Source organism: Condylura cristata, unplaced genomic scaffold (assembly GCF_000260355.1).
Source record: "Condylura cristata isolate star-nosed mole 26May11 unplaced genomic scaffold, ConCri1.0 scaffold00034, whole genome shotgun sequence".
NCBI classification, from domain to species: Eukaryota; Metazoa; Chordata; class Mammalia; order Eulipotyphla; family Talpidae; genus Condylura; species Condylura cristata.
The window spans coordinates 11,586,813-11,611,314 of NW_004567135.1; the positions used below are offsets into that span (position 1 = coordinate 11,586,813).

General features: G+C 47.8%; 1 protein-coding gene across 1 annotated transcript in view; it reads left to right on the forward strand.

The window, feature by feature from the left end:
* PRMT8 (protein arginine methyltransferase 8) overlaps window positions 1–24,502 on the forward strand; it is an 80,839-nt gene that overhangs the window by 25,196 nt on the left and 31,141 nt on the right. Inside the window, exons 2-4 of the mRNA XM_004692853.2 lie at window positions 11,460–11,645; window positions 22,251–22,406; window positions 23,373–23,436. Of these exons, the coding sequence (XP_004692910.1) occupies window positions 11,460–11,645; window positions 22,251–22,406; window positions 23,373–23,436 (406 nt within the window). The remainder of the gene's footprint in view (window positions 1–11,459; window positions 11,646–22,250; window positions 22,407–23,372; window positions 23,437–24,502) is intronic.

The following is a 24,502-nucleotide window of genomic DNA, read 5'->3' on the forward strand; positions in this document are numbered from 1 at the left end:
GTTCATTGTGTTGCCCAGACCTTTTCAGGCACTAGATTTTTTTTTTTTTTTTTGGTATTTCAAGAGTTTTGTTCTGGGATACAGCTAAATTGTGTGGACAATTTGTCCTTGCCATGTCAAACATCTAAGATTTCTTTGGTCAAATCACATAAATCTTTAATATAGGACTAAATTTTCTACCACTGAGGCACAAACTAACTTCTTTTAAATATTCATGTAGTGATGAGGTTTCCATCTGACTTGAGGATACAAGAAACATTCCTGGCCTTGGTGAGCACCACAGATCATGTCAGTGGCCTCCCCCTGCCCGGCCTTGGATAGTTTCCTCACACTCAAGACTTGACGGGATCCAGTGAAGCCTCAATGGGCTCGCTCCAGATCTCCAAAGTCTTCTTTTACCTGTAGTACTCTGCCTTGAAAACTTACTTTCCTTGCTGTCCTCGTTCTTGCCTGATGTCTCACACCAACGAACTCCTGCTTGCGCCTGGTGCTGGCTCCCACAGCAACCTGAGTGCCTGTGCCAGCCAATAAGCTCACCCACCAGAAGCTGCCCCTCGTTTGTTTGCTAAGGCTCAGGGACACTGTTTTTCATGGTCTGATGTCCATTGTCTCAAAACCTTATTTCTTCTATTTTGCCTAACATTTAAACTGATGATCAGAGTTGGCCTGGGAGTTCTTTTAAAACCTCCAGATTCCTAGAATATGTCATTGGCGAATCTGAAGCTACCTTTGCAGTCGGCCTGGCTTACTGCCTGGTGGACACTATCCCCTTTCTAGCTGGGAGGCTAATATTTTCTCATCAAAATGTCCAATTAAAGGAATGACTTGCTCTGTTTAGATTCTGGGTGGAAATGTCATCATTTGGAGTAAATGGGTTTGGTAGAAGTATTGATGGGTGGAAAGAGGCCAGAGGAGCTCATAGGAGCCAGACGAGAATGGGAGTGAAAAGGTGTGGCTCGGCTCTTGGCCAGCACTGTGATTTTCTCTCTGACTTCTGACTTTGTAACTCACAGCCACTAGCTTGATGGCAGCTATTGGGGCCTGACACTGTGTGAGAGGTCAGCGCTCCTGCCTGGCCAGCTCTGTTGTGAGGGCCCAGTCAGTGAGCTTCTCTGAGCTATTGTGTCATTACCTGCAGTTCTGGCATTGTGCTACTTGGGTATGAAGAGATCGTTGGGAAAATGTCTAACAAATACACTTTAATCTGTACTTGAAGCTACTTGCAGTCCGCATGGATAGAATTATAGGTGCTTAGTGAATGCATTCTTTATTTTCATCTCCTAGAAATCCCAGGAGATGAGACACTTCTTGGTAAAGACATTTAGAGTGCCATTGAACCCTCCAAAGAGGGTTGAGTATTTTTAGGAGTCTGATGATTATGCTTCTCAGTTTTCTCTTTCTTCCTGCACCTCTCTACCCTCTCAAGGAGAATGAAATATCTCCAACTGCCTGTGGGCAGGCACTTCCTTCATACCACTTTCACAACATATTTATGGGGGCAGCATGGGCTCAGTGGGTGTGTAAGGATACTGTAACCAACACACCTTTTTTTGAGCGCCAACTCTGTGCCAAGCATTGAGGGGGAAATGGAGCATCCTACCTGGTTAATGGCCTGAAGGGATTTCCTTCTTGGTTGTAGAAGTAACATCTACAGTTGTGAAACAATTTGGATGAGACCATTTGCCAAAAATACAAGACTGAACATAACCAGTAAGTTGGGACAGCAGATGCAAAGGGAGTTCAGAACAGGAGTAGGAGAACAGGTGTCAGAGGCTAGAAAAATGGACTGGCTTTCCACGGTGGCCAAGTTCCTGAAGAGAGCAACTGCGTAGTACTTGGAAACATCAGACGAGGGGCGAGGGGGGGCAGTCTGGAGAGTGGACAGTGGAGGGTGAGGATCAGGGTCAGGCAGACAGCAGAAAAGACTGCTCAGGGCAGCCAAAGCCACTGTGTCCAGGCCAGACAAGAGGCCAGCGAGCTCCCAAAATAGCATCCGGGCACAGAGTCAGATTGTTACGATGGAAGTCTCGTACTCAGACTGCCCGCTGAGCCTCTACATGCTCAGTATCGCCCAGTCATGCCAGCAAACCTGTGACAGAGGTGGACACTACTGTTGTCATTAGATAGGAGAGGAAGCCAAAGGTAGAAAAAGTGAAAAATGAATTTTGCACAATGACCTGGGAAAGGGGAAGACAACCACGGCCAGAGCCCACAGGTGCTCTATTTGTGAGTCCTCTGACACCCTCTCCATCACTGACCACCCCAAATGCCAGCCAGCTTTCATGGGACAATTGACTGAGATCTGGAAAGAGTGCTGAGTTCAACTCTGGGTGAGGTCTGGGTGTGAGAGGAAATTGCTGTGTCCTTCACAGCTTTCTTCACACTTTCTTCAGGAAAGTGGAGAGGGACGTTGGTACGTGGTCACCTCCTTTAAGTCAGAAGAGAGAAGGAGGCTCCAGTTGCTTTGAGGAGAGGGGAGGAAGGTAGAGGAACAACGGCAGGGTGAAGTCTGCTTTTAAAGCCCATTACGGAGGACGAACCAGGAGCCAAGCATCCAATTAACCTGACATCTCTCGCAGCCAAAATATCTGAGGGTATGTGAAGAGAATTTAATATGTGGAGGCTTGGGAGAAAAGTGACTAATGGCTGGAAAACAGCCCCAATTTATTTAAAAAATAGGTCAGACCCAACAAATCCAATAGATTCCTTCCCAGCAGTTACTGATCCAGTAGACAGAGGGTGTGTGAGTGTGGGTGCTGTGCCACTTTGATGTGAAACATGGCCGTTGCCCCCCACACAGCCAGACCTGGTGGGAAGCACCTGCACGTGGTGTCCAGATGCAGGGCACTGCCTTGCAAGTTGAGCCACCCCAGGACCCTGTCGTGGCCACACATAAGGGACTGGCCCAGGGTCACCCGGAGGTGGCCGAGCTCACACCCAACCCCGGTCCTTTCACTGAGTTAGTTCTGTTGCACCAGGATCTCACAGGCCTCAATAGGGAGCTTGTTAGACATGCTGCTTCTGGGGTCTCAGCCCACCGGCCCTGGTTCTACTGACCAAGGGTGGGGAATGAGACTGAGGCAAAGTGTAGTAGAAAACACTCACTGTCCTAAATCAGCATGTGAGACGGACAAAGTTCTAGAGATGTTAATTCACCAATTAACCAATTAACCAATTAATTTGAAGAGCAAAAGGTAGCGGTGGCCGTAAGTTTGATAGCACTGGACACCCTAATTCCTCCTTGGCTAGGACAGCACATTAAAGTTTTAGAAACACAGAGGTTGCCTTTAGCTGCTATTTCTCTCTCGGAGGTTCCAGTGACCTGCTGTCCACGGAAGTCCAAAAATGCTACATCTAATAAGAAATTTTGAATGAGTGAACGTCCACATAAATGTTTTGTTCTATTGTTATAATTGTCTTATTTTGCTATTTTGCCCTCTTACTGGGCCTACCTTATAAACTTATAAACACATGAGCACAGGCACATGTGTGCAGAGAAGCGTAGTGTGTCCAGGGCTCAGTCGGCCAGCGGTCCGGGCCTCTGCGGGGTCTAGAGAGGTCTAAGGTCATCATCTAGGAACTTTTGAGAAATGCAAGTAAGAGGGGACTTGTACTGTGATTAAGAAATCTTACACCTCACTAAGAACCTCACCATTACCGTAGGTTCTTAGAAAGTGGGACTTGAAGCAAGACAGATGAATAAATGTGTTTTCATTCAACATTGGCCAGGATTTCATTTTTCTCCTAATGTTCTAACAAAATATGGGAGAATAAAATGACTCTATTCATGGACCAATCATATAGCCTTTAGTTGTGGACCTGCTGTGCATACGTGAACCACATCATCACACAGCACGCCAGACACTTACATGGCCCTCCGTGCAATTACATCTCATCAAAGCTAGAACAAAAAGAAAGGTCTCTGCTTATGTGCCCAAGCTCTCCTGACACTGGAACTCCTTCCCTAGGGGCACCTACACTATAGGGAACAGTATGGAAAATGCACCTGTAACCTACTGGTTCTCCTATCTTGTGATGCATCAGATCAGGGGGCTGGGGTGGGGTGGGGGCAGATTGCTGGGCCCCACCCCGAGCCGCTGATGCGGTGGTTTTACAGTAAGCTGTAAGGATGTAAGGACTTGCATTTCTCAAAAGCTCCTAGATGATGACCTTAGACCTCTCTATAGACCTTGGCTCAACCTTGGTCCTAGTCAGGGACACAGAAGCTGCAGATGCTGTGATACACACAGTGTCCGGCCTTGCCCCAGGGAGACTGAAAGTGTCTGTGCCTTTAAAAAGCCAACTCGTGTGAGAACAGGAGGGTGATTTGTGACAAATGGACAAGCCAAGAGGCCCCGGAGGGCCATGAACAAGCAGACAATACAGTCTCCTTGGAGCAGCAGCTTTTAGACCTTTCTTGCAGGCTTTAGACACAAAAGCAAGAAGTAGGGAGCTACAACTGCCTCACATGGGGCTTCCTTCTGGAGAGACTGACCTGGTGTCCCTTTCGGGGTGCCTCCTTTAGCCAGGTGGCAGGACTCGTGGGTGAGAGGGGAGCTACCACCAGAGCCAGTCGCCTTTGGCCAGAGGCACACGTGAAAGGTGTGTCTGTGGTGGGAGGCTGGGCGGAAGCGGGTGCCCACGCCCAGCGGAGCAGGCCTTGCCTCGGCCTCACACCCCACCGCCACAGCGTCCTCCTTCCAGAAAAGCCGGTCTCACCCCGAGGCAGACAGAGGGCGCGCGAGGGGCGGACCTGCAGGACTCGCGGCTGCCGGCACCACCGTTCCCATCACCATCTTGTGTGCAAACATGGGCCTGACTAGGGTGAGAGGAGGGAGGGCGTGTGTTGATGTTTGGGGGTGCAGGCGTACTGGTGTGAAGGCAAGGGCGTGGGGAGCGGGCGAAGGCCTCTGGGGGCCAAGATGTGGGAGACACGGGCCCAAGCTCCCGGCTCCTGAGGCGCTGTGCTCCCCTGCTGTCCCTCATCCCCCGGCAGTACCGTACCCCCCACCCCACAGCCCCTTTCCTGTCCCTCCGCGGATCTCCGCCAGGCGGGCGGCAGCTGAGGACAGACAGCTCAGGTTAGAAGAGCTCTCTTGACATTTGGAGAACAGGCAGGATTTGGCCCCTCCAGTGGGGCCTCTTGTTCTCAGGGAAATCGTTTTTACAGCTTGGGCTGGTGCCAGGAAGAGCCATTTATAGCCCAATGGGCTTCGGTTAGCTTCAGCTGCCTGGTGCGGAAAGCTCTGGCTTCTCCGTCCCTCCCGCCTACCTCTCCCCTTCCTGTCTCCTTCACCCCTGCTTCCCTTGCAGGCCTCCTCCCCCCCCCAAGCCCCCACCCGAGTGCTTTCTGCTTTCCGGGACCTTCTGCTCTAGAGTGCCTGTGTCACCCTACCCGGGGGCCCCTTCCTGTGTGGGCCTGGTTTCTCCTTCCACACACTGGAGCTCCCTTTCCGGCCCCTCGGGCGGTGCCTACCTGTGCTACCTCAATGAAGGGTCCCTCTGCCTCCCCCGGGGTCTGGGCACAGGGCTTGGCTCCTGGCACGAGCTCGGGTAAGGCCGGCCGGATGGAGCCACCTCAACACAGCATCAGCCAGTGTGCACAGCTTGGTGAGGAAGGGCCTCCTTGGCCTAAGTGGAGCTGGGGCTTCTGCCCTGACTGGTGAGCTCACTGTCCCCATCAAGATCCGCTCGCTCCTGTCTTTCCAGGGCCAGGTAGCTGAGCGAAAGGCCAAGGTCTCAGAGCCTTCCCAAGGGCCTTCCATGGCGATGAGCCTCCTGCATGGCTCCCAGAGACATGGCGCAGTCCGTACAGTTCCTGTTCATCTGCGTAGGGGCCTGGAGGACTCCTACTTGCCTGCTTTTTCACAGGACCTTGCTCACGCAGGGTCAGCAGGCGTCTGTGGAAAGCGGGCGGGCCAGGAGAGAGCTGCGTGTGCAGCCGTCCCCACCCCACTCCAGCGCACCCCCACACCCCGGGCAGGGCACCTAGCAGCGATGGGCAGAGCACCGGGAGCTGACCGGGCAGGCAGGCCTTGGCCCCAGGGACTGGGCCACCATCACCTCCGTGTCCTCAGGACCTGTGGTCACTGAGCTGAGTCCTGCAAATCCGCGCCTCCTCCTGTCTCATGAAAGCAAAGCGCTGCCCGTGTAGACACGCTGTGAGTTGTCTGCCGGGGAGAGCCTCAGGGTGCCCCATGAAAAGGGGAGCTTGGAAGGAGAGTGGAATGGCAGCGAGGGGGTGCGGGGACCCCTGTGAACTTGACCGAGCAGGATGCCTGGATCAGCTGGGCCCTTCCCACTTTTTTTTTTTTAAAGATTTATTTGTGCATACAGAACTGGGGTACAGGCCAGAGGCTCAGGGGTGGTGAGAGGCTTCACCAGAGACAGAGTAGGGAGCAGAACAGGCAGATCGACGAAGTACACTGCTGAGGGGAGCAGCGGGCGGGTCAGGAGAGGTCTGCCGCGCCATGTGGTCACCTCTGGGGCTGGCAGGGATAGAACTCACGCTGAAGTGGCTCCAGCCTCTTAGTGCTGTGCTTCAACCTGCTGCGCCACCAGGGAGGGCCCCTTTCCCACTTTTTAATGCATTTAAATAGAGTCAAGTTTGGGCACTGAGCCTTCCTCCATGTCAGAGCCGTGGCTGACCGCTGGCTTCGGGAGCCCATCTCTGCATCCAGGGTCTCAGCTTTGCCTGGCCTGGCCTTGCCCGACGAATGCTCGGCCACATGTCCTCAGAGAAGGGCAGTCTCAGAACTGGGGGTGAGGACATGCACTCCCTCCACCTCTCTTCCTGGGTCCTCTGTGCCTCCGAGGTCTCCATGGAGGACGCTCTGGCTCGTCCCCTGGCCCTCGCCTATCTTCTTCTGCTCTCCTTCCCCGTGACCCCTCCTGGGAGAACTTGTCCACAGTTTCTAAATCTGAGTCCACCCTCAGTTTCTCTTTAGGGGTCCGGGATCACATTTTCTTTCCTTTTCTAATATTCCTACATTTTTGCTATTTACAAAAAGCAGTAGGTACTAATGGCATCAATTTTAGAAAATACAAGCCAGCACTAGAAAGGAAAAAGTGAAGTTTTGGTGCCCAACACCCAGTGCCACCCCACCCCCACCTCCACCCCGCACAGGCCTGGGGCCTCCTCGAGCCCCCTGTCTTCACACAGCAGGAAAACATTAAACTTCTGGAAAATGTGATCACACAGCCCAAGCTTCTCCCACTTGCCTCCGCAACCCACAGTTTATGGAGTCATAGTTCTGTGTCACTGACACTCTTCTGTGGCATTTTAAAAGGTCTTGTAGTGTCCTGCTGTGTGACAGTGTCACAGGTTATATGATCAGCTCTGTTTATTTTTTTAAGATGTATTTATTCATGCATACAGAGCTGGGGTACAGGCCAGAGGTGCAGGGACAGTGAGAGGAGTCACCAGAGACAGAAAGGGGCGCAGAACAGACAGAATGACAAAATACTATGCTGAGGGGAGCAGCGGGCGGGTCAGGAGAGGTCTGCCGCGCCATGTGGGTCACCTCCGGGGCAGGGATCGAACTCACACCAAAGCGGCCGCTGGCCAGTGTGCAGTGCTGCGATTTAACCCACTTCACCACTGGGGAGGGCCTGTACTTTTTTTTTAAAGCAGCCTTATCATTTCATCAAGCTCTTTTCCAAAAATGTCTGCAGTTATGTACATTCGCACTAGAAGTGTGTGAAAGTACCTTTTTTTCCTGGACTCCTTAGAACTGCAGAATTTCAGTAGTTTGAAGAGACAAGCTGATTTGGTTTTTTTAAGGTTATAACACTTTCTTTGGTTTCATTTAAAGTTATCCTATTCCTAGAGAGATTAAATACGTTTGCTGCATGTTAATTTGCCCTTTGTGTTTTATTCTCATGTGAAATAACTCCAAGATCCCGTGACCAGTGTTAAACTGGGATGTCCCTCCACTTCTTATTGCTTTATAAGCGCTCTCTCCGGGTGAAGGATATTAACCTGTGTCTGCTCTATAGATCAGAAATAGATTTCTCCATTTCTCATTTGCTTTTCAATTTTGTTTATGATATTTATTGACGGGGGTTGCATTACCGCCTACTTTAGACCCTTTATTTCTTAAATGATTCAATGACATTTCAACTTCACATATCCAAATTGAAATTCATTATTTTCTCCAACCTGACCGGCTCTTCCTGCTGACTTGCTTATTTCTGTTAATGTCACCACCATTTTCCTAGCCACTCAGGCTTGAAATGTTGAAGTCATCTTTGATTCCAGCTCCTCTCTTCCCCCTTCGCACCGTCAGTCGCGGGCCCCTGGAGAGTCTGTGTCAGCATTTCCCCCGCCCGCAGCCCCTCAGACAATGGTCGGTCCAGTGCTCATTATTTCTTGACTGGACTTTGAACACTGCCTCGTCTGTTCATCGGTTGCCTCCCCAGTCCCTGTCCCCCAACCCCCACGCCTCCCCTACCCTCTGCCACACACTGCGCTGAGCCAGTGTAGACGTCCCTGGTCACACCCGCCTGCAGCGCCCCCATTATGTCCTTAGTGACAACCTCAAGACCTCCTGACCTGGCGGAAGTTCCTTTCCACCAAATCGCCCATGATCTGGGCCAAGTTAAAGCAGCTCATTGCCTCCCTTTCCCTGTACCTTTTTGCTCACGTCATCTCCTCCCCCTAGAACCTACTCCCTTTACCTTTTCAAGTCCAGCCCAAAGCTCCCCAACTTACTCCAGCACCCACCCAGCCTTTTCTGACATTCTTCTTATTTTATATTTAATGTTTTTGAAGTTATGTCAGTTTGTGCCATTTTATAGTCTTCAGGGGGTTCAGACCTGTCTGTCAACACCTGTCAGTGCTTCACCTGCACCCATCACCAAAACCCCGGTTTCCATCTTTCACCACACAGCTGACCCTTTCATTAAGCTGATGCGAATGCTCTTTCCCTTGAACTTCAGAACAATTTTCTTGATTGTGTCTTGTAAAGCAAACTTCACTCCATCCTCCGGTCTTAGAATCGTTCTTGAAAGCAGAGACCTTTGAGGGTGCTGCTCCTACACACCCCTGCTTCTTCATAGGCCCACACAGGACCTTGCTCATGCAGGGTCAGCAGGCATCTGTGGAAAGAAAAGCGACAGCCCAGGGAGCTGCGTGTGCAGCCGTCCCCACCCCACTCCAGCGCACCCCCACACCCCGGGCAGGGCACCTAGCAGCGATGGGCAGAGCACCAGGAGCTGACCGGGCAGGCAGGCCTTGGCCCCAGGGACTGGGCCACCATCACCTCCGTGTCCTCAGGACCTGTGGTCACTGAGCTGAGTCCTGCAAATCCGCGCCTCCTCCTGTCTCATGAATGCAAAGCGCTGCCCGTGTAGACACGCTGTGAGTTGTCTGCCGGGGAGAGCCTCAGGGTGCCCCATGAAAAGGGGAGCTTGGAAGGAGAGTGGAATGGCAGCAAGGGGGTGCAGGGGCCCCTGTGGCCTTGACGGCGCAGAATGCCTGGATCAGCTGGGCCTTTGCCACGTTTTAACATCTTTAAAGAGTCAAGATTGGGGTCAGCGCCATGCACAGAGCCTTCTTCAGTGTTAGAGGTGACTCTGCAGCCAGCACGGGAGAGAGCAATTGACAGAGTCTATTTTTAGCTTCCCGGAGACCGTGACCAACATCCCAGCCGAGGGTGGGCACACCTGCTGCATTCTAATGAGGCAGCCCGACTTCTCTGCCAGCCAGCGTGGGATCTCGCCGACCTGAAATCTGATGTTGCTAAACTGGGAAGTCTGTTTATTTCCCAGAGGCTGTAGCCCAGATACACCAGGAGAATGGGACACACGCACTGCTCACTCTGTTCCAGCTGGGACACAGGGCAGCGTTGGGCTGTGCCTCCTGCTTGGTGGAGGGATGGAGTCACTCGGGTTTCACGATCTTGCTCTGTCCTAGGACCTCCCATTCCCTTTGCAGGGGTCTGAGCTGACCCAGCTTACAGATGCAAAAACTGAGGCACGGGACAGGGACGTGTTTATGTCATCTGCACAATAAGAGCAACTACAACCCTCATCCTCCTCACGGAACACTTACATATGGCAGGCAGACACATCTCAATTCTACTGGCGGTGACGAGTGACTTCCCGAGTACATTTATCAGCCTCAATGCAGGGGTGGGTTTCGGCACCAGCCAGTATGATCCCTACATTTGCCATCTGCTTCTCAGTATTTTTGTTTGTTTGTTTTTTAGAGATTTATTTATGTTTACAGAACTGGGGTGCAGGCCAGAGGTGTGGTGGGTGAGAGGATTCACCAGAGACAGAGTGGGGAGCAGAACAGGCAGATGTACTGAAATACACAGCTGAGGGGAGCAGCGGGTGGGTCAGGAGAGGTCTGCTGTGCCCTGTGGGTCAACTTCCTGGCGGGGAATTGAACTCGTACTGCAGTGGCTTTGGAAAGCTTCATAATGCTATGTTTTAACCCATTGCGCCACCCGGGAGGGCCCTCTCGGTATCTATTTTTAATTTTACTAGAACCAGGACAAGACCCAGGATCCCGGCCCCAGAGGAACTGCTAGTGGCTACTACCACCTCTGGATTTGCCAATTCCACTGCTCTCAAGCTTGTGCTGTGCAGGATTTCTCAGCTCAGGGGATAGCACTCCTTCTGGCAGGACGAGGCTTCCACAAGAAGTCTGAGCCTCTGGGTCGCCTTCTCTCCTTAGTCAGCGATGAGCAGCAGCAGTGGGGTGCAGAGCTGGACTGGATGCCAGGATTGGGGACCCCAGAAAGGGCAGGAGCTGGCAGACACAGGCAGGTGGTCACTGTGAGTGGCGGTGATCACAGCTCAGAACTGACTTCTGCTGAAGCTACTCAGAGTGTGAGCCAGAAACTGGACAGGAAGATGTCGGGTGAAGACACAGCGCCTGTGGGACCTGCATTTGAAGGGCCGTGGGCTGCCTCTTGAGGGGAGAAAGCCCACGGCTTGAGTGGTGTAAGAGTGCAGGTGGGATTCACCTCAGTTTAGCAAGACCTGCTAAACTGACCTCGTGCTTGACCTCGTTGTCAGCGCTTTACAATACTAATTTGTGTAACCCTCAAACATCTCTGAGAGATGGGACTGTTCTAAAAGGCCCCCAATTTAGAGATGGGGAAACCAAGGCAGAGAAGCTAATAACTTTGCCTAAGGCTGTACACAGCTAGTGAGGGATAGAGCCAGACTTCAAAGCTCAGCAGACCGGCTCCAACCATGCCCTGGCCACCTAGCTACACGACCCATCTTTGCAGACAGATGTGGAAACTGAGGCCTGGGTCAGCTCAGGTCACTCAAGGGTGAGAAACGGAGTTGGGTGAATCCAGTTCTGTTTGGCTCTTCGCTATCTCACCTCCTCTCTCCAGATTCTGGCCCGCCTGCCGGCAGGCTCCGCAACCCCATCTGGCCCTGGACTGACGGGAGGGAGGGGTGCAGCTGTTAACACAGGTTCCCCCCTCTTCCCGCAGGTGAGCAGCCCCCCAGTGCAGCCCCCTCAGCCTGTGGTCCCAGCCAAGCCTGTGCAGCATGTCCATCACGTGTCCACCCAACCCAGCTGCCCGGGCCGGGGCAAGCTATCCAAGTTGCTGAATCCAGAGGAGATGACCTCGCGAGATTATTACTTCGACTCCTACGCCCACTTTGGGATCCATGAGGTAAACCCCCTCGAGCTGATGGCCGCGCAGGGCCGGCTTGGCCTTGCTGTCTCATCGCTGCTGTTTGAGGCAGCATGTACCCAACTCTCTGCTGTCCTAAAGTGAGTTCTCCCCGTGGCCCCCAGGCCCTGACCTTCTCTGTATCTGCGGGCCCCTTGGGAGATCCGGGTCAGGCCTGGAGCAGGGCAGGAACATAGGTAAAAGTGTCTAGATGAAAGAGAGTGGGGTTGGGGTTGCCCAGCATTTCTATGTCTCCTCCCCGACCTGAGCCTTGGTGATCAGGGAGGGCTGCGTGGGCCGGGTCCTTGCCCTAGGAGTGTAGATGCTAGAACTTTCTGGAGGTCAAAGTGTCTGTCTTCAGAGCCTTGACCTCTTAGGCCTTCAGAGCCTTGGCCCCATAAGGGCGTCCTAGGTCCATGAGCACCTCCAGGAAAACAAGAGCAGCACACTTCTTGGGAACCTGGTCCGGATCCGATGCCCTGATGGATTCTCAGTAAATGCTGGTATCTACGTGCTTGTTTTCTACCATCGCAGGGAGGAGCGTATTAGTTGCAGGGCAGAGCAGAGCCACCTAAACCAGAGACTTCCTGACGGGAGTGGACGGCTGGTGGGGGTAGAGACACGGCCCCCCTTCCTCCCCCATATAATCTGTAGCAGGCTCGAGTCACCCCAAAGAAACAAGTGACGTTCCCAGAATGCTTATTCAGTGCTGGGCACTGCAATAAGCACATTATCTGTATCGTTTCCCTATTCCTCCTAAGAACCCTACAAAGAAAATATTTCTATTATCTCCTTATGGTATGAAGAAATATTGAGAAAGGAACAAAGGTTTGCTTGTTATGCAAAGGCATTTTCAAAAGAAATCTTAAAGCTCTCTTCCAAGTAGATGCTTCTATAAGTTCTTTCTGTACTGCAATGGTGATATTGCTGTTGCCAGAAGTGCCTTTGATAATAAGAACCACCATTTTTTTCTTTTTCCTTTTTTTTGTTTTTGACTCATTAGTGCATGCTGGGTATTGTTCCAAGCATTTTATATTATTCACTCACTTATTCCTCAGGCCAGCTCTATGAGGTTTGTATTATTGCTTGTCCTCATTTTGCAGATGAGGAAGTGAGATGTTAAGAACCAGATCCCTCCTGGCTCCTTTGTGTGCAAAATCTCAGCTAATAACTGGCAGAGTTAGGAATTGCACCTTGACATTTCAGATCCAGGGGCTTTGTCCCCAGCTACCAAGCCATGTTGGTTTTAAAACAGGTCTTTCTTTCTGAGAGCTGTTTCTGTAGGTTTCCTTGCAATTCCATATGGAGAAGGGTCCCCTACTATTTCTAGACTCAGGGGCCCATTTACACCAGGGAGACACCCAGTTTAGCTCCTGAGTATTTCTCTCCAGATAGAATAGTTGGGCCTGGGGGCTGCAGGGAGGCTGGGGCCGTCATTCAGTTCTGGGGGTCCTGGCCCTGCAGACCCTGGCGGCCAAGCCTGATGCTTTGGTGGATGAAATGCCCTCTCAGGTCAGATGGGCCTGCTGGCTAGTGCCCCTGTTCCCTGTCAGGGTGGCAGTTGGATTGGAGCATGGAGCCCTGCTCTGGGCTTGGAAGAGGCTCTGGGTGGCAGGGAAGATTCCTTCAGGCACTCCTTCTCTTCAAGACCTTGCATCTAAAGAAAGCATCTCCCTGGGACAGATACTGACAGGCCTGCCAAGGAGATGCACTTAACTAGGTTCCCTTCACCTCTGAGGCTTCCCTCCATACTGTATTTGGCGTCCGAGATCACCTGGTGCAGGGGGCAGTCAGGGGCACGTGGAAAGGCTCTCAACATTGTGCCTGCAAGGAGGGGGCCCGCTCACCTCTTGCTATCAAGCACAGGGGAGCTCCCTTTTGCACCAGATGGCCCATGGCGATGCCTCTGCCTCCTCAGTCTGGGCGAGGCCCAGATCTCGTCATTCGGAGCCGAGCTGGCCGGCTGGCAGTCTCCTTCCATCATTAACAAGATGTTCATGTGGGCAGCAGCGTGGCCAGCTTTCTGATTAACAGTGATCAGTGAGTGTTTAAGAGACATGGTGGGGACGGATCGAGTTTAATTCGTCTGTAAATGCAGACAAGAAGTGCCCAGTACAAGGGAGGGCACTCTGGGGACCCAGGGAGCACAACAGGGTGTGACTCTCAACAATTCTGTTCCTCCACCCTGTGACTGTGTCCAGAAAAAACTGTACCCTCTAGAGAGAGGACACAGGCTGGGGGGAGGACTGTGGCCTTGCATGCCTCACAGAACCTCTCTGAAAGAACAGCATCTCAGACACAGCAGCGAAAGTGACAGGTGTGAGCTCACGAGGTTTCTGTTGGGTGGGGGGAACAGCCCCACAAACACCCTGACCCCAGCTCTGCATTCTCAGCATCTTTGGGAATCCACTGGCCCTAGGCTCGGTGACTCAGTCACCAGAAGAATTCCTGGGCACCGGTCCTACTCCGGGCCAGCTCTCCTCTTTTGACAATCTTGCTGCAGTCCCTTTGAAAGAGCTCCTTCAGGGCTTCATTCCCCAGCAATTAGTCAATGTGCTACCATGTGTTTACAGGCTGGGCAGCTGCAAGACTAAGTTCTCTGCAGCTCTGGCCGGGGACCATTTTCAATGGAGTGACATGCTCTTGTTTGGAGTCTGGAGACTTTAGGGTCTCCTCCTACGGAGGACTGAAGCAGATTGGAGGAAGGGTAGAGCCCCCTTTCTTTTGGCAGGCCAAGAAGAGGAAGTCTTGCTAAGTCAGAGCTTCTCGTATGCCAGAACTTGAACGTTTGGACCCAACCCCTGCGGTCTGGAGCCCTAAGGAACAAGAGAAAGCGCCAAAGAGGAAATAGGAAATGAATGAGTGGGGGTGGAAGGGGTTCTGGAGAGCTCCCCTTTAGCAACAAAAGGATCTCTAGAGGTACTGGCCAATTTAATTGCATCAGAAAGGGACTTAGGACTTTTAACTCTGGCTGTGATTGAGAGATTTTTGAAACCTTTGCTGTTATTTGCCTCCATTCCTGGCTCACCCTCAACTATTCCCTCATGTGGATGAAAAGGGTCCTGGCTGTCACAAAGAATTAGAGCTAACATTTTGGTAACACTTACTGTGTTAGTCTATCATCACAGCCACCCTACCAAACAGGGGCTCTTCCCACCTAGTTTCCAGATCACAACACTGAGACACAGAGGGCTAAATGATGTTCTGGGTCAGCATGCTACAAGGTTGGTAGTCCTCAAAATGACAAGGCCTCAAAGCTGTCAGATCGCAAGACGGTATCCCCACAACCAGGCTCTGGGCATGGTACAGAGCCAGCGTGCTATAAATAGAAATGCAGCAGAGTGCTGGGACTGAGCACACCCATTCTGGAGCCTTTTCTACATCCTAGCTCCAGTGCCTTTCGTTTCTCTGACCCAGAACATCATTTAGCCTCTCTGCTTGATTCCTGTGCCTTTCTGCTAGCCAACCTAGTTCGTCTTTGGTGACTAGTGTTGTAGTTTCGACCTCTGCTGACCCAGGATCCCACTGATAATATTGGTTTTTTGGCTCTTGGTTCAATGTTAGTAGTTCCCATTGTAATTTCTGATCTATAGAGAAAAACAGCCACAGGAAATCTTTGGGGGTCCCAGACCCTCCCTTCCAAGTTTAGTTCTCACAGCTGTAGTGAAAGGGGTGTTTTCTGGCCAGGGGGAATAGGTCCCATGTGATAAATGTATGTGAACACCTCATTCTCCCTAAGTCTTTGGGTACCTTCTCTTTAGCATGCCAAGGAAGCTCTGGAATGTCTACCTCATTCTGTATAGATTCATTAAAAGGCCCACGTTTCAGTGAACCAACCAATAGGAGAAACCAACAGTTAGATATTTCAAGTCCCCAGAGTGAAAATATACAGAATTTCGACTTAGTGAACCTTTATCAATGAATTTGACCTGATCCTTCTATTTCCTCTCTGTTGACTCCAGACCACAATTATATATTCCCGTACCTACTCCTCAGGTTTCAATCTTTATGAACTAGAAATTTCATGGTGTACATCATGCCTCTTCATGTGTCCTCATAAGTCACACTTTACACCTCATCTTTTAGGGCCTGCTCAGAGCTAAATAGAACTACAACAAAGAAGGTTGGTGGAGTAGCTCCTGAGGAGAAACACCAATAAAATTCTTCAGGAAAAGAACCACTAAATCCCTCTCTCCTCATCCGAACACCACCCCTGGGAGGGATAGAAGGTGCTTGTATAGGTGAAGAAGGTTGTTCTTTAGGGGTTTGTGGTAGCAGCTTCATCAGATCTGCCTCCTTGTTCTCATTCCAATTTTCAAGATCCTGTCTCTTCCAAACTGATGCCTCAATCTTAACAAAAAAAACCCTCCAAAGATGGAAGTTTAATTTGTTTTGTAATTCAGGTATTTGCAGAATTAGACTTTGGGTTTGATTTCAGAAATCTTGGCATGGCACCTACAGTAAATAGGTGTTGTTGTTTTTTTTCTTTCAAGAATCTTCAGGTGATAAATGTGGGCCTTGAGATGGGAATTTAAATCTCTGAGCTCATCATTTTCTTTCTCCAAGTTTTCAAGTATATTTAGGAGCAACCAACCACTCAATCTACCCCATTATACTTTGGATTTCAGCTAAAATATTGTAAGGTAGCAAACGTTGGGTCATCAGTGTCTTGTCTTCCACGGGTGCTTTACTACTGGTACCTAATGCTGATATTTTGACTAATTCCTCTGTCACTTCATGCTGTTGACTATCAGTGCCTTCTTTTGCCAATGGCAATGTTGTCACTAGTGCTTTTATACCAAATCAGATTATAGAATCAATTCCAGAAGATTCAGAACTAATTCAAAGAACACAGTTTTATCTTATGTTCTCTTTAGGAGATAATTATTTTTTTTTAAAGATATATTTATTTATTTATGCATGCATGCAGAACAGGGGTACAGGCCAGTTCTGGAACAGGTGGATTCATGAAGTACACTGCTGAGGGGAGCAGGGGCGAGACAGGCAAGGTCTGCTGCGCCATGTGGGTCACCTCCTTGCCAGGGATCACACTTGTGCTGCAGTGGTTGCAATAGCTTCATAGTGCTGTGCTTTAACCCACTGTACCACCAGGGAGAGCCCAGGAGATATTCTTACTAGCAAATTCTGTATCAGTCATTGTTTAACCATAGAAGCAGATCTAGTATCAAGCAGTTCCAGATTCGTGTGTCTGTTTGCATGTGTGTGTGATAATTTATCACTGGAATGCAGGAAATTTGCTTTGTAATTAGGTAAAGTTGTTATCTCCATGTCCTATGGCAGAGCTTAAAGTCCACAGAGCGGGTCTTCAGCATAGAAACATGAATGTAAAATAAAGGAAAAATCAGAGGTAGCTAGAATCCATAGACATAAGCGTGAAACCTTCTAGGACAGGCTGAAATGCATGTTCATTCTATGTCCATCCTATAGTTTAAGCTGTACAGATGGAGGTGTTTCTCCATGGAGACAAATATACACACCTGATTTAGGAGTCAGCAAAAACAAAGGAGAAGGTAGAGCAATTATAGACTTAGGGCTTCATGCTAATAAAGAGAATCAACATGCCAGCAGTACACTACAATATGGTTCTTGCTTCCTTGGTACCATCTAGATTTTATAAGAATCTTCCTGTGAATCACTTTCATTGGGAACATAGAAAGAGAATTCTGGGAAATGTAGTTCAGACTGGCCAAAGCCAATGTACATGTTTGCAAAGAGCTTCAAAAACATGAAGCAAAATCTGCCATGTTAGAGAAAGAAAAAATCCCAACATATCCCCATAGGCAAATTTTTTAACACTTTTTTTGGTGTACAATAGAACAAATATACAAAAATATCAATAAGAATGTAGAAAATTTGAACAATACAAACAACTTGAACTAATTAGCATTTAAAAAACACTGCATCTCCAAACTATAAAATACATATCCTTTTAAAGAAAAATATACACTGAAACATTCACTCAGACCATATGCAGGGTCATGAACAAATCACAATAAACTTCAAAAGATTGAAACAGACAGTATGTTTCTTTTTATATAACAACATTAAATTAAAAACCAAGGCCAATAAATTATCTAGAAAATCTTCAAATGTCTAGAGACTAAGCAGCACTGAGAATCACTGAGAAGACAATCAGTGAAAAAACTGTAAGAGAAAGAAGAAAATATCCTGGCTCTCCCTAGTGATGCACTGGGTTAGGGTGCAGCACTACAGACTAGCCGAAGCTGCTTCAGTGCGAGTTTGATCCCTGGCCCCGGATGTGACCCACATGGCACAGCAGACCTTTCCTGTTTTGCCTGCTGCTTCCCTCAGTCAATCTGCCTGTTCTGCTCCCTACTCCAGCTCTGTATGCATAAATAAATAAATCTTAAAAGAAAGAAGAAAATATCATAAAATGCATGTTAGACTATTTCTGTTCCCTCCCACCCAAATTAACATGCTTAATTCCTAATGCCCATTGTGATGGTATTGGGGTATGGGATACTTGGGAGGTAATTCAGTCTTGAGGATAGAACTCCTAAAAGAGACTTCCTTTCTCTCTTTGCTCTTTGCCATGCGAAGATACAAGGAGAATATAGTAACTGCAAACCAGGAGTATATGTTTAGACACAGGTGGGGATCTGCTGTGATCTTGATCTTGGACTTTATATTCTCCAGAATTTTGAGAAATTACTGTTTGTTTCTTAAGTCACCCAGTCTGTGGTATTCTGTTATAGCAGACTGAACTGACACACATATCCAAATTTGTGGGGTGCACTTACAGCAATCCTTGGCATTTTTAGTTTTAAATGCTTATATTAGATAAAAAGAAAGATATAAAATCAGTGATCAAAGTTTCTATTCTATGAAGTTAGGGAAAGAACAAATAAGCCAAATAAGTTAAAGGAAGGCATAATCAAAATGAAATCATAAAACAATGAGGTCAAATCAAACATTAGAGTAAACTAACAAAGCTAAAAGTTGGTGTTTGAAAATACTGATTAAATTGATTACACTAATTAGACTGATCAAGAAAAAAAATTAGAGAAAACACAAATTATAATGTCACAAATTAAGGCAAGGATATTGTTAAAGGACATAGAGTCAACAAAAAAATTAGAAAATATTATGATGTGGTATGTCCTAAATTTGTCATTTTAGCTGAAATGGCTAAATTTCTCAGAAAAAAATTTTTGTTAAAACCCATGTGAGTATGCAGAGGAATCCAAAATAAACAAGTATTAAGTATTAAGTAAATTGAATTTATAATGTAAAATATCTTCCCATAAAAATAACACCAGGTTCAGATAGTTTTATTCATGAATTGGGTCAAATATTTAAGGAAAAAAATATCAATTTCCCACAATTTTTAAAGAAAATTATGAGAAAATAACACTTTTTAATTTGTGTGATAAGCTTAGAAATACTTATTATGAGAGAAGATAAGAGGAACTTACAGATCAATATCCCCTATAAATATAGATTAAAAAAATCCTCAACAAAATATTAGTAAATAAGATCTAACAATGTTTAGAAAGGGCAGTAATAAGTGTTGGATCAACAATTGAAACCAATCTACGGAGTTCAACACGGAAATAAAATAAAGGAGAAAAGTCACATAGCATCTCATTTATGATGGAAACTCTCAGTAAATTAGAAATGAGGACTTCTTCATCCAATCTGATAAGGGACACAATGGGAAACTTACAGCTGAAATTACAGCTGAGTATAACTGAAATTATACTCAGTAGTGTCATTCATATATCATTGGGATACGAGCAAAATATATTTATCCTCTCTTATTCTACTCAGCATTTTATGGTGTGGTAGCCCTTGCCAGTGCAATGAAGCAAGTAAAAAGAACAAGAAATAAAAGGTATACAGAGAGGGAAAAAGTAAAGGCTGCCTTCATTCACAAGTGACCTGAGTTTTTACATAAAAGAAAAGGATTCTATAGGTATCTATAAAACAAAATCTTAGAATTAATGTGAACAGACTACAAAATACAAGGTCAAGAAATATAGCTCAACTTTGTATACAGCAACATATACAATAACATAAAGTAAGACAGTAAAGAATAAGTGTTTTAAAATAATGAACAACCATATACCAGAGACATTTTGTGGGGGTGGAGTGGGGAATGGGATCAAAAACGGGGTGGGGGGAGGGAAATGCATGGGATTATGGTGATGGCACATGGGTGACTTGGTGATGGGAAACCCGCGGGGATTACAATTGAGATGGAAAAAAAATGTACAAAATGATGTAAAAATAAACTTTTGTAATAAAAAAAAAGAATAAGTGTTTTGAACAAAGACTTCTAGGTTGAAAAATAAAAATTGCAGAGGAAAATTCAAGGGCAGCCCTAGCATTCTTTTATGTTTTAAGGCTCATTATTGCTAAAATGTCAATTCTTCCCCCAAATAGTCTCTAGATTCAATGTAACTCCAGGCAACTCTAGGATGCTATCTATATAAATTAATAAGCTGATTCTAAAATGGATATGGAGATGCAAAACCTAGTAAAGAAAAATAATTGTGTAAAGGAAAGATTAAGCTGGAGGAATTACTCTATGGCCCAGTTAATGTAAAGCTACAGTAATAAAGTCATCACTGGTTTTGTATATTGTTAGATCAAGGAAGCATATGTATACAACCAACAGATTTTTGATGAAAGTAGAAAGATCATTCAACTGGGGAAATGCCAGTCTGTTCAGCCAATAATGGTTTTCCCACCGATTTGTAAAAACAAAACAAAACAAACAAAAAACAAAATAAACTCCTACTCCTAATTTTTACCACAGACAAAAAAAAGTCAATTTGGCATGAATCATAGACCTAAAAGTAACAGCCATGACTATAAAACTTCGGGAAGAAAACAGAATATATTTGCAACATTAGGGAACATGAAGATTAGGTAGGGCACAATAATTCTAAACATAAACAAAGAAAACAAAACCTTGGTCTATATCAAAATAAAAAGGCAGTATTTCAAAAGGCAGCATTAAAAAAATAAAAAAGAACAAATCACAGATTAGAAGAAGATAATCGGGGTCAGAATATAAAAATTGGCAAAAGAATTTTTTTTCAGATTTTATAAAATACTACAGATTCAATAAGGAAAACACAAATATTCTAGAACAGAAATGGACAAAACTGATGGCTCACAGAAGAAGATATAGAGGAATTGCCAATAAGCACATGAAAATATATCAATAATCCTCAGGGACAATTAAAACAACAATCAGATAACTTTTCAAATGACTAAAATGGAAAAGACTGATAGTACTAATTTAGTGTCACGTGAAGGAATTGGACATTGCTGGATAGAATCATAAAATGGTTTATGACTATTTTTAGAAAACCATTTGGTAATTTCAAATGAAATTAAACACCTATCCTAAAACTACCAAACCTGGTAACTCACCCAGGTGAAATGAAAACCTATGTCCTCAAAAATATTTCTATAAGAATACCTGTAATGGTTTTATTCATAACAATTTAATGTCCATTAACAAGTGAATGGATTGTAGTCTGTTCATATAATATGACCTACAATGTAAGAAAATAAAAAGTGAAAAATAAAAGAGATCGTGACCCTTTCTTGCCTTTGATTTGCCTTCTTGCTAGAAAAACCTGCAAATTAACACAAAAAAGCAAAAAGAAAATACAATGCAATATGAGTCAACAAGAATAGGAAAAAAGGAACAAATCGTGGATACATGCACTAAAATGAATGAATCTCAAAGACCTTCTGTTGAGGAAAGAAACAAGACTTAAAAGTGTGCATACAGTCTGAAGCAATTGGTAAGACATTCTAAAACAAGCAGAAGGAAGCTTTGGTGATGGGAGAGAAGGTGAGGACTACTTGTCAAGGGGCATGAAAGACTTTTCAGGGTCATGGAAATGTTCTATGTCCTGATTGTGGTAGTGGTTACATTTGCCAAACATCTTACATTTAAAATTATGCTTTGTATTGAGTTCAAGTCATTTTTGAAAAATCATATTAAAAAGAAATTCCACTCTATTGGTGACAAGTTTGTCACAAGTGTTGTGGGTACTTTGAATGGAGATCCCTGCCTCATCACCATACATAGAGGAACCATGTTCTCCTTGGGCTGGAGACAGTTACAACAACTGGTCTAATTTTCTCTTACTCACAAAACACTTAAATAACATTGAATAAAGGTGATTAATATTTTCTACTCTTTTAAAACAAGCAAACAAACAACAAAACAAACCTTTTTAAATCACCTATTCGACTATAATTCTCTCCTCATGACACAAAGTCCTGTTTTGGGGGTCTAACTTAAGTCTCTCATGTTGTACTGAGCCTCTCTCTCTCTCTCTCTCTTTTTTTTTTTTTTTTTTTAGCAAACTGGGCCTTTTCCAGGTCTGGACATGAGTTTCTTCCTCTGCTCATACAGATGGCTTCCTTGGACAGAGTTTTAGGGGAGAAGGGATGTTTGTGATTGTGCAGGTACCCCACAGTACACCTCTTAATGACCTCATCATAGGTCAATCCTGCAAGATTTTATGGGAACATCGTGGGCCTGTGATCCCGGGTGCCCTGCACACACTGACACCACCTCTTCCTCTCATGCAGGAAATGCTGAAGGACGAGGTGCGGACCCTCACTTACCGGAACTCCATGTACCACAACAAGCACGTGTTCAAGGACAAAGTGGTGCTGGACGTCGGGAGTGGTACCGGCATCCTTTCCATGTTTGCTGCCAAAGCAGGGGCCAAGAAGGTGTTTGGGGTGAGCATGTCCTCCCTCCATCTTGCTGACCTCCACACAGCTGCCCCTCCCTGCACAGCCTGGGGCGAGTAGGGAGCATCAGGTGGGATTCTCAGGAGATGCCTGCTGGCACCCTGGCAGCCTGGGAAAGGACTGGCCTCCTGAAATCCGAGTCCCGCCCCTTCCCCACCCTGAGGCCCTTTCCCTCTCCCTGGGCAGGACAACAGCACATTCATGTCCCTGTGCCAATGTCCTCCCAAGGCAGGGGCAGTCTGAGGCGAGGTGCCAGGGGCTTAGCACAGGCCAGCGGCTGTGGCGTGGGGGCCTTTAGGAGGTGAGAACGGCTGTTGGTGGTAGCCGCCTGGTCCTCCCCTGCATGCCCCGGCCCTTCTCCCACAAGACCTGGCTCTCAGCTGATGGTCATCTCATTGCTCATAATTTGCCCATGAGATTTTGGGAAACTGGGAAGACTGGATTGAAAGGGATCGATTCTTTCACAGGTAGAGACAGACGAGGGGTGGGCGTCAGCTTGAGTGTGTGTTTGTGTGTGTCATTGGGAGCTTCTCATCCACCTGGGCCTGGCATTTCCGCCTGGTGCCCATCCTAGAATGTGTCGGGTTTCACCAGGGCCTCCTCCCACGTGGAAGGAAGATAATGTGGGCGGAGCCTCGCAGCTTCTTCTCCTGGGAGGGGAGGGACATGCTGCCCCATCCCCCAGTGCCAGGAGAGTGAGGCCCGCAGCTTCTGCATCTCCCAGCTGGGAGTCCAGGGCTCCACACCCTACTACTACTATGCGGCAGCTGGGCTTGGCCTCCCAGGGAAGGCAGCCTGAGGCAGTGGGGGCCCTTGGCCTGCCAGCCAGCGGGCGTGGGCTTTCACTCCCCGACGGCCACAGACGAGCTGTGCAGCTGTGCAGCGCTGGGCCGTGTGCGTAGACCGCCTCTCGCCACCTGTGGTGTTGATGCCCTGCCCCTTACTACTTTCTAGATTGAATGCTCCAGCATTTCTGACTACTCAGAGAAGATCATTAAGGCGAACCACTTGGACAACAGTAAGACAGCTCCACTTGTTTACCCAAGGATGGAGGGGGTGAGGGACAAGCCCTTGCTTGCAGGGGGGGTGGTATGGACTGGTTCGGCAGGGGGAGTCAGGGGGTGTGGCCTTGGGGAGGTGGAGCCCAGCTGGGGCTGTGCCCGCGGGGTTCTGAGGTGCCCAGTCCCTGCAGGGTCTGCCAAGGGCGTATCTGTCCCAGCTCAGCTTCCAGGGCGGCTAAATCCCGAGCTGCTTGGCCCCAGCTCTCAGTCCTCTGTTGGGCTCCGCAGAAGGGTCGCTCTGCCTCCTCTTCTTTCCTCTCCACCCCCTACCCTGCTGCTCCCCACCTCCCTCCCAGTGGCAGACTGCAGACTGCCTTTGGAGAAAGCTGGTCTGCTGCCCGCTGTGAGCCAGCGCTGCTGATGGTGACTTGTGGCCACCAGCTTCCCCTGGGGAGGAGAACCTTCCTCAGACAGGAGTTTGGTTATAAGGAGAGGCTCTTCAGCCCCGTCCCTTCTCTCCCTCCCCTCACCCCTACACCCTGCCCTGCAGAGCCCCCGGCCCTGCCTCCAGGCTTCATCCGGAGCATAAGCACCCCTTCGTGTCCCTGATCAGCAGGGCTTGTCCCCAAGCTCTGTCTGAATGAGGCCAGGTCACCGAGGGTTTATAAACCAGGAAAACAAGGCTGGACTTAGTGAAAAGGACGAGAGGGCTCTCTAGCAGGATTTTAAGCAAGGGAAGTGTATTCTCTGTGGGCTGGAATAGGTTGTAGGCACAAGACACGTTAAGAGGCTATTTCAAATTGTGAGTGGTGTCGGACGTTACCGGGGTGGTGTCGGACGTTACCAGGCTTACGGCAGCGAACATTTCACAGCACATAGAATATCTGATCGCTATGCTGCCGTGATCCAGAACGAAGGTAATGCCAGATGTCAATTATAGCTCAAAAAAAGACCCACCCCCGCATGGAGTTACAAATGACCTGCTTGTTTTTCTTACTGATCTTTTCTACAACTTATTTCCTTGAAGTTTTATAGGTACCGTCTACATTGTAAAGAAATGAGCCCTTTAAAATATATGCTGTG